General features: G+C 41.4%; 1 protein-coding gene across 5 annotated transcripts in view; it reads left to right on the top strand.

Annotated features, from left to right (window-relative positions):
* The first annotated feature begins 3,452 nt into the window (after positions 1–3,452).
* The window catches only part of cdk12 (cyclin dependent kinase 12), a 34,710-nt gene continuing 27,730 nt past the window's right edge, over positions 3,453–10,432 (top strand). For all 5 annotated transcript variants that reach the window (XR_013908475.1, XM_080300165.1, XM_026164345.2 and 2 more), the window contains exons 1-5: positions 3,453–5,427; positions 6,253–6,948; positions 7,449–7,628; positions 7,722–7,861; positions 7,976–8,146. Coding sequence is in view for 4 of the 5 variants with exons in the window: in XM_080300165.1 (XP_080156291.1) it covers positions 4,259–5,427; positions 6,253–6,948; positions 7,449–7,628; positions 7,722–7,861; positions 7,976–8,146 (2,356 nt within the window). In the remaining variant the exon portion in view is untranslated. The remainder of the gene's footprint in view (positions 5,428–6,252; positions 6,949–7,448; positions 7,629–7,721; positions 7,862–7,975; positions 8,147–10,432) is intronic.

The following is a 10,432-nucleotide window of genomic DNA, read 5'->3' as shown; positions in this document are numbered from 1 at the left end:
GAGAAAACATAGGCTAAAAAATTATGTTTCTCTTATAGTATGAAACAAAAACATCTGAAGTGAAGTGCATGTCTGATATGAGCACTGCCACTTTCCACTGTATTAAAAACAGTATTAAAACCAGAATAGAACCTGTGAGTTCGGCATTTTATTAACTATCAGTAACGGTTAACACTCGTTTTTAGATTATTCTATCTCATCTGCTGTTATTAAACATTCCAACTTTGTTATTGCAATAGGGAAACGCCACTTCCTCGTTTCTCCTCGGGCACACCCCTCGTCAACAGCGGGTCCAATCAGCATCCAAGGACGACAGCTCGTAATACTGCGTCATCGTAGAGCGTAAAACTAACACGCCAGACAACACTGAGCATCAATATATTTATAGCAAAGCTAGTGATAGCTAATATGTTCCCTTAATTTCTAATACGCAAATAGTAGTGTTTGACTGGGGTCTGGTGCTCTGTAACTTTAAGAAAACAGCTATTTTTAATTGAACAATTATCTCCTGATGCCCCTAAGGATAAAGAACCCCCTTTTAAAGTGTGTGTAAATAATATACTTTTTGGGGTTTTTTTTAATCCCAAGGTTTGAATTTGAAGAGGACCTTTGCATCTTTTGTTCTTTACTCACTGGCCACTTTATTAGATACATCTGTTCAACCGCTCTTTAATGCAGCTATTTAATCAACCACTTGCATGGCAACAACTCAATGCATTTAAGCTGCTAGAATTGTCAAGTAGACTTGTTGAAGTTCAAATTTATCATCAGAATGGAGAAGAAAAAGTTATTTAAGTGATTTTGTATGTAACTTGGTTGTTAGTGCCAGACAGTCTGGTGTGAGTATTTTAGAAACTGCTGATCTACAGGGATTTTCCCACACAACTGTTTCTAGGGTTTACAGGGAATGGTCCAAAATAAAGAGGAAATATCCAGTGAGCAGCAGTTCTCTGGGTGAAAATGGCTTGTTGATGTCAGAGGTCAGAGGAGAGTGGCCAGACTGCTTCAAGCTGTGTGAAAGGCAACAGCCACTCAAATAACCACTCATCACAACCAATATATGAAGAGCAATCATGAATGCACAATACATCAAACCTTGGAAAAATATTACCTGGTCTGATAAGTCTTGCAACATTTGGATCTTTGGATGTTCTGATGGCTGCTTCCAGCAGGATAACATGCCATTTTGCAGAGCTCAAATAACTGGTTTCCTTAAATGACAGTGAGTTCACTGTACTCTAACAGCTTCTAGAATCAACAGATCTCAATCCAATAGAGCCTCTTTGGGATGTGATGTATAATGATGTATATCATGGGTGTGCAGATGACAAATTTGTAGCAACTGTGAGATGCTATGATGTCAATATGGATCAAAACGTTTTCAGGATCTTATTGCATCTGTGCCATGAATAATTAAGGCAGTTCTGAAGGCAAGTGTCTCAGTACTGGCAAAGTGTACCTAATAAAATCACTTATGAGTGTATATGCAAATGTGTTAAGCTACAAAATACACACTCAGAAAGAAGTGCACTGTAGAAGACAATTTTATCCCTAAAGGAATAATCCAAACAAATGTGCCCTCTAGTACTGTTCATTGGACCTCAACGTTTTAATACTGTTAATATGTAATTTGTGGGAGCTACCTGGTTTCCTATTTCAGTTACAGGTAAGGCATTAAATACCCGACTAGCTTTATTCTGTCTAGGTCTTGTATATCAGTGACATAGAGATGCAGATGATAGTACTATTTTCGAACAGAAATAAGGTCGGGGGTTCAACCTCTTCCAGGCATTTTCTTGATTTTCTCTGGTCCAAAGAGAGATGCTTGTTATGTTAATGGAGTAGTTCTCAAATGGTGTGTTGTTACCAGGGAAAAATGTTGAAGGTTTTCTGAAGTGTGGCATTAAAAAAACAGTTTGACAACAGAGATGTCAGATACATGAAGCTCTGAATATTAAGGAAGACTAGAAAAGAAATAGTGAGTTCACATAAATGAATTCCAAGTATATGAATGAAAAGTAATATAAAATATGTTTATATACCCAATTTTACTAGTCTTTTAAAAGGTTTGTTTTTGTATTATCACATTATATTACAAAATTATCACCCAAAACTTGCCCTGTGAAGTACAAATCACAAGTGTATAAATAGGTACCTGCTGTCAAAAAAAAAAGATGTTCGACTTTCATGAAAAGTTCAGGATGAACACATTGGGGTTAACTTTAAAGTTTAGCAAGATTTACATGTAAGATAATCGGTAGGTTATCTGTAGTAGTAGTTAACGGACTTTAGTTGGATCTAAATGAAGCAGCTAGGGTGCCTTAACACTGGCTGCACCGCAAGCTTTGTGTGTGTGTCTGTAGCTTGAAAGAGTTTGTGTTTTTACCAGAAAGACAGAAAAGTTTTGACCCAGAAATTCCTTATTTGTGTGTTTTGTAAAGATCCAGGCCTCAATTTCAACCAGCAGACATGTCAGTGTGTTTTTGTAAATTAAGTGTGTGTGTGTAAATGCACTTAAATATAGCATTGTCCTTAAAAAATCTGAAATATCTCTGCTTAATTATTCATTTCATATCATATACTTTAAGTGAAACTGTGATTTGTGATAACTATTTTTTTCAGTAAGATAAAGTACAACTCTCTATTTAAAACTATTCTGTGTACACATAAACCTGAAAATCCTAAACCACAGATACCCACAGGCAAACTGACATATGTCAGCCACAGGGCAAGAACAAATGCTGTTTTTCTTTCATGGCAGCTTTAGTTCATTCACTGCCTTCCAAGTGACCATTGTCTGATTGTTGTATTGTTTAAGACATGTAGATTTCTATTTATCTTACCAATACGCAGAATGCTGATCCATTTGCTGATGTGGAAAGTACTAGTATGGAGACAAGCCCAACATAAAGTCATGCTTTGGTTGATTTCTCCTAAACACTTTGCAAGATCTTCTTTTCGCTTCTTTTTCCTACTAGAGCATTAGTTAAACACAGATTTCTCTGGGGTAACATGATAAAAAACGACTACATTTTGAAAGACGCCCACCTAAGACTGGACCTCATGCTTATCTTGTGAAGCAGATCTTATTAAAAAGACCTTACCATGTAAGTTAATGAACCTTAGTAGTAGGTTAAATATGTTGAAGCTTTCAGGACCCAGAGGCAGTTGCATGCTGCCTGTTGATAATAAGACTTTGCTCTATTAGCTTTGCCCCAGTGTCTTCCTTTTCTGTTCCAACAAGCTCGACATTTAACAACCCATCATGAGCCTGGCATCTAACATGTGTGTTGATTTAAATGTGTTATCTGAAACTTGAAAAGTTTGTAAAAACGTACTTTTGCTAATTAATACACATCTCTTCATTTTACGTCTCTGTCGTGTCGCCATGAGGACGGTGGGTGGGATCTTTGCGGTGATAGGAAGTTGCTCGGATACAGTCAAGATTGGCAGTGCTCCGTCTTCCGGTTCAATCGGCTGTGCGCAGAAGTTGCTAGTTACAGGAGCCATGATGGCGTTTGTAGTCTCCTTGAGCTAGGGCTGTGGATGATATTAAATCCACTAGCATCGCCCTAAATATAGGCCTGGTTGATTTCCAGAGCCATTGATAATAAACTGGAACATCTACTGCACACGAAAATATTATAATTTCTTATCAATATTGAATTTATAGGGGATAAAACTTACATTAAAGGGAACATGTAATCAGTACCAACCGGGTCAAGTTTTCATTTTGTTGGAGAAACGAGCGTCTTTTAATGAAGGCATTTGCTTGTTTCTGAATGCTAAGACCTTATTCTGTGGAATTAAAAACACCTTTACTTAACTTGGCACCGGACAAGGACAGCTTTCACAAAGGGACTTTTTCTTTCTTTTTTAGGAGTCAGCTCGCTAGCTGCCGAGCTTTAGCTAGCTGTGCTAGCTAAACTGAGACGGAGACGACACCACAATGATCAGATGTTTGGTTGGAGTCTTTTTCATTCGCTGACTAACTGAAAGTACAAACTTCGCAGCACTGGAAAACCAACTTGGCATTTATCTGCTTTGACGAAATATGCTGGTGATCTCAATGGAATGAATTGGCATTGAGGAGAAGTGGACGTAAGCGGCCTGGTGTGTTTATTTTTGTATTTTCCTGTCCTGATTTCGCTTAGTAAGACTTGTTTTGACATTTGGAGTTGCTACTGGTCTCCTGTGAATGAATTGCCTGGATCACCGAGGCCAAGTCGCAGAAGAGGCACCGACGCCGACGTGAGGGATGCCTGGGTCGGACCGACACCATGGGACCAAGAGGAAGCCGGAATCTAGCATCGGTGGTGTGCCACACCAGACCCAGGGCCCGACTCATACCTCTGCGGGAGACATGATGAGCAAGGACGGCAAGGTGCAGTTAAAAACTTCAATGTCCTCTTCTTCTTTAAAACGCAAACGGCATAAATCAACAAAACATAATCGGGAATCCTTGGCGGCACCTGACGATTTTACCCTCGGCGATACGGCGCCTCCTGGTGTCAACACGGTGAAGCCTCTAGTGGAGTACGACGATATTAGCTCCGACTCGGACACCTTCTCGGACCCACCGTCCTCCAGGCCTTTTGAGAGGGGGGGAAATCGACTGGAGCCCTCACCAGACTACGATAGGGATATTGGCGAAGAAGAAGGTAATAGAGAGAGCAGGGGGCACAGACACCCACGAAAAAAGTCCAAGGACACTAACAAAGTTAGAGACTCTGGAAATGGAGAACGTGGGTCCAAGAAAAAAAGCAGTAAAGATCGCGAGAAAGTGACTTCTGGAAAGGGCAAGGAGAAGGAGGCCTCGTTAGGCTCCTCATCTAAACGCCAGGTGCCGTCAGAGGGGGATTCCAAACGTGGGGAGCTGATGCTCTCCTCTCAGGCACCGCCTGCAGCCAGTGTAGGTAGCACTACTTCTTCTACATCCTCATCTCGCAGCAAGGAGAGCAGCCGCTCAGGGAAGTCTCGCAAAGACAGGCAACAGCGGAGAGAAGGCCGAGGGGAGGCCAGCCGCAGCTCCTCCCAGAGGAGCCGGACAGATAGAAGCCATCGCAAGTCCTCCAAGAGCCACAAGTCAAGCCCGAAGGGGAAGTCTTCAAGTAGGGGTAGCCCACGGAGAAAGGGCACCAGCTCTGCATTGTCGCCGAGTCCCAGAAGAGGGGCCGGTAGTGAGAGTCCACTGGGCGGTGGGTATGGACATCAGGGGGATGACAGCTACTCAAGACGGAGGGCGGCCCAGCAAAGCCCGAGTACCTATGGTGATGTGTCTCGCCGTAGCAGGCAGAGATCAGACAGCCCCTACGGCAGCAGACACAGGTCCTCCAGCTTTGAGAGGGACAGCAGCCCTTACTCTAGGAGACGCTCCACGAGCCCCTATGGTAACCGCAGGTCCTCCAGTACGAGCCCCATGTCTCGGTGAGTATATGCTGTAGGTCACCCTTTAAATCTTTTTGGGATTATGTTCGAGACATTTACTTATCAAGCCACCTTTCTAGAGGTTTTGCATATTTCCAGAACCTTCACCTTTTATGATCCTACTTGACATGCATTTTAAGTTTGAGATTAGACAAATATGTTGAACTTGGAGAGGGCTTTTCACTCCAGCAAATTGATCTCTGCATTGAAGTTGAAATTTACCATACATAACAGACAAAAGCTTGAGAGTGAGAAAAATACAGGATGGAGATAGGCAATACCTGTAGTTGAAAACAGGGTTTGCCTTAAGCTGTCATTTCAATTCAAAAACAGAAGCTTAGGGCACTACAACCTGGCTCTGTGACCATAAGTATTTGTGTTCATAATTACATTTGAGCTATAGAGTCCATACTTGCCACTGATTTCAGAAAAAGACAGGTGTCTTTAATGAAACCCGGTACTTAGTTTTAGGAGGGCCTCACATTCTTTTATAGAGAAGGTAACAGATTTTTATTTGATGTGTAATATCATTTTCAAAATTTCACCATTATGTAGCAATGAAATGTTTTTGAAACTAAATAATGTTCTTAATTAATTAGCCCAGTATATTGCTTTAGACAACAAGAATAGATCCAGTTGGCCATGAAAGCGTCAGTAGTTTTAGTTTTACTTGTCCCACATGGTTTTGATTTCATTATAATATGATCTAGAGATCTTATTTAGCCATGGATCAGCAGTCTGTCTCAGTTATATCATGCATTTCATTTGCCTCTAATTCTCTGTCTTAATCTATAAATGATCTTAAAAATGTGCTTTTTATTTTAGACGCTCGGGCCGCTCCAGGAGTCGCTCCCCTCTGCACTACTCTTCTTCTCACCGCTCCTCCTCTCGTTCCCGCGGTAAGAGGCACACCTCCTCTGCTGGAACAGGGAGCATTTCCCACAGTAACCGGCCAGCTAGCCGCTCCCCTCCTTCGTCACGTCTGCCCCTCAATTCCAGCTTAGGTGCAGAGTTGAGTCGCAGGAAGAAGGAACGCCTGGCTGCTGAGGCGGCTGCTCGTGCTAGTGGTGGCGCCTCTCCACTTCCGACAGCTCAAAAACCGTCAAGCTCCTCATCCTCACGGCCTGCTAAAGCTGAAGCTCTACAGCCAGAAAAAGGTGCAACAGCAGTAGCAGCATCAGAACCTCAGCCGCCACCAACCCAGCAGTTATCCCATGATGTTCCCAATGCTGATGAGCCGATGACTGCAACTCTAACATCCTCTTCAAACAACTCTCCTGCACCGCCGCCACCTCCTCCACAGCCCTCTTCTCCAGCGCCACCCAATCCAGCCACACAGGTTCCACCACCACCTCAGGCAGAAACAAACATTCAGCCTCCTACACCCTCAACCGTATCACAAACTAAATCGCCAGCAACAGTTCCTGCTCGCAGCCCTGTCCGCCAGACCCCACTCCACAAGACTTCGACTCTTCCTCCCCTGCCTCTACCACCTGCACTGCTGGGAAATGCTCAGGACAGGTGAGGAATCCCTTAACAGGCACACTGATCTAGTGCCTGTTGTGTTATGTCAAGCTTAGTGCCTATTAATCTGTTGTATGAGTTTACAGCTGTTATTCTTGGACTTGTACTGTCATTTGTCAGTGATTTGTATGTACATCGGGATGTCTTGAACACACCATTCAAGACATCCCATTTTGTTTTTCATGAGTCATTTTAACAAAAATTAAGTAATTTCAAAACATAACTTGATATGTAAACATTTTATGAATAAATGCTATGTTTGCACTTTGGTGTTTTAAATATGTCAGTTACCATCCTACAAAAAACAAAAATGGCGCACTGTTAGATGAAAGTGAATTTAAATTTTCCTCTTTTAAATCGTGGTATGTACACTTTATTGTAACTAGTTTTAATCTGAATGTGTGTGTTAGTTGTTACATCGACATGAAAACGGTGCATAAAATGTGTTCCTGGTTTTGTCTTAAACTTTTTTTTTTTTTTAAATCTTGCTCTATTAGCCCAAAGAAATCCACTCCTCCCCAGAGGCCATCAAGAAAGGACAAAGAAGGTCGCAACCGCCCTTCTATTATTGATCTGCCTTTACCGCCCACCTTGCTTGGAGGGGACTCTTCACCCCCACAGTTACCTGTCCGCCAGCCTCCTCTCTTACCCCAGACAGCCCTTAAGAAGAGACCAAAGTCAGCATTCACTTTTATACTCACCCACTTAAAGTTTTCCTTTCATTAATCACACATGATGTCTTAGCTGCTTTTCTTGTTTGTGCTTTCCAGGATTTGTTGCCCGCGATATGGTGAGCGCAAACATACCCAAAGTGACTGGGGCAAACGGTGTGTAGATAAATTTGATATAATTGGCATCATAGGGGAAGGCACCTATGGCCAAGTGTACAAGGCCAAGGACAAAGACACTGGTAAGTGAAATCCATTTACTACTATGTTTTCCTTAAAAAAATAAAACCCAAATAAGATAAAAAAATAAAAATAAAAAGAGTGGCTCTCTAAAATGTGTTCTCCAAATATGCTAGGTGAACTGGTGGCTTTGAAGAAAGTGCGTTTGGACAATGAAAAAGAGGGCTTCCCCATCACAGCCATCAGAGAGATTAAGATCTTGCGGCAGCTCAAACACCGTAGTGTTGTCAACATGAAGGAAATTGTCACTGACAAGCAAGATGCACTTGACTTTAAAAAGGATAAAGGTAAGGGGGGCAAAAAAAAACTTGCTGTTTTCTTTTATGTGGGGTATAAGTAGGTAAGAAGTGATGATAAGTTAGGGCTGCTCGATTATGGCAAAAATGATAATCACGATTATTTTCACTGAAATTGAGATCTCGATTATTTGACGATATTTATTTAACAATAACAATGTATTGAACAATGACTTTAAAGATTGTCATAAAATATTATAAAATAGTGTGCAAATACTGATAACAGTGCAGATGTTTGCAATATAAAAAATAAATGAAAAATGTAAACATCTATGTTTAGTGAACTTTGCAGTGTTGCTTTGTGGTGCAGCTATGACACCGTAGCAAAGTTTACACACTATGTCTACTTGATCCACGTCTGACTCCGCGAACCAATAATGCTTCCACACCACTGAAGTTTTGTTTAACCTCTCTTTTCAACCAACGGCAGTCACTCTCCTCTCCAAATAACTTCTGCTTAGCTTTCCGAGCTTCCCTCGGGTCCTCTTAATCAGCGGTCCCCAACCCCTGGGCCTCGGACCGGTACCGGGCCGCGAGAGTTGAGGCTCAGGTGTGAAATGTATAGTTTTCAGGGTTTTTATCGGTTTTCAGCGTTATTTTGTTATCGTTTTTATCGTTTACTCGGTTTTCCTGGGTCTTTTCACTTGTGTTATGAATAAATCTTCTTTTTTTTCGGTACCGGTACTAGTTTTATTTTGTTGTATTTATCCGCGACACCTTAAAGGCCGGTCAGTGAAAATATTGTCGGGCGCAAACCGGTCCGTGGCGCAAAAATAGTTGGGGACCGCTGCTCTTAATTGTTGTGACACGTGTTCGAAACGCAGAGAGGTGCGCTAGATTTGCCACACGAAGCAGCGCGAGAGTAAAGCACGAAGGAGGGGCTAATAATCGGCTCAGTCATTTTTAATGATCGTTGAAAGCCCAGATCGTAATCGTGATTAAAATTCGATTAATTGAGCAGCCCTATGATAAGTTAGGGGGGGGAGTGTTTGTTTTAAATGCAAGGGGAAAACTTTGCAGGTGGGAGAAGGCATCCCCTTAAAAAGAAATTCTCCAATGGAACTTGTTTTTAGTTTAATTAATTAAATGATGTCACAGAGATGGCAGTAATCACTTGTATTGTATAGCTAAACGTATTTATTAATGAGTTTAGCGATACATTTTTGCTTATCTAGAATTACACTGCGTTTTTATCATTCATCTGGTCGAGGTAGGTATATGCACGATTTTCACTGCTTGAATTGAGTATGTCATTCAATGTATGAGAACCTACAGACAGCTTAAGTTTGCTGTAGTCATCCTTGCAAATGGTAGTGCGAGAAAAGTGGTTTTATGATTACTGGTGCACGATGCCTTTAGTTTTAGTAAACTGGTTGTAAACTAGTTGAGCGCAGTTTAACCAAGAGTATAAATAGTTATAGGGCTGTGCTGGTGTCACATCTTTCTTGAACATTGAACAACTGAACCCCTAGAAGCCATTTAAATGGTGTGTAGATTCCACCTAATTGGTAGACTACAGGCATATGCCAGGAAAGTAATGGTGGGCACACTATATGAAACTGGATGTGCAGCACTTCTGTTTGTCACTGAAATATGTTTTAGCAGCTGTGACAGCACTGACGGAGTCAGACCTGAAACTGCAACATGTCTGAAAACGTGCATACACATACCTTGACCAGCAGATAATGACACACAAAATGAGAGCAGAAAATTATAAGAAAAGGTGACACTCATAGAATACACTGTCTTTTTTTTTTTTATACAAAAGCAGATTATTTAGTGTTGTTTCTATGACAAGTTATATATTTATGGTTGCGTTTGGGTTCTCTCTTGGTTCTCTACCTTCACTTAGTGGGGCTAGGTTAATTGGTGTGAATGTGAGTGTGAATTATTGTCTGTCTCTGGCTGTGTTGGCCCTGCGACCGGCTGGGGACCTATCCAGGGTGTACACAGCCTCTCTGCAACACTGAATTGTATAAGTGGAAGAGAAACTGCTACTATTGTGGAAATAAAGTGTTCGTGACATTTGAAATTGTTAGCATAAAACATAATTTAAAGCAAAAGAAATAAAAACTGAAAAACTAGAACTGATATAATGACCACATCTGGTTGCGTTCTCTGTAGTCACTGTTAACTTGAACAGTTCTTTAATGTTTCAATCCAGAGAGAAGTGTGCTGCTAGAGTTTTCTGGGCTGTATGAATGTTAAATAGCTGGCAATGCAGTTGCGCACATTTCAGTTCAGTAACTTCACTTTTAAAGAAGCATGGTTAAATTT

This window comes from Astatotilapia calliptera, chromosome 4 (assembly GCF_964374335.1).
Source record: "Astatotilapia calliptera chromosome 4, fAstCal68.1, whole genome shotgun sequence".
Lineage (NCBI taxonomy): Eukaryota > Metazoa > Chordata > Actinopteri > Cichliformes > Cichlidae > Astatotilapia > Astatotilapia calliptera.
This window is presented reverse-complemented; position numbering and strand designations above follow the sequence as displayed.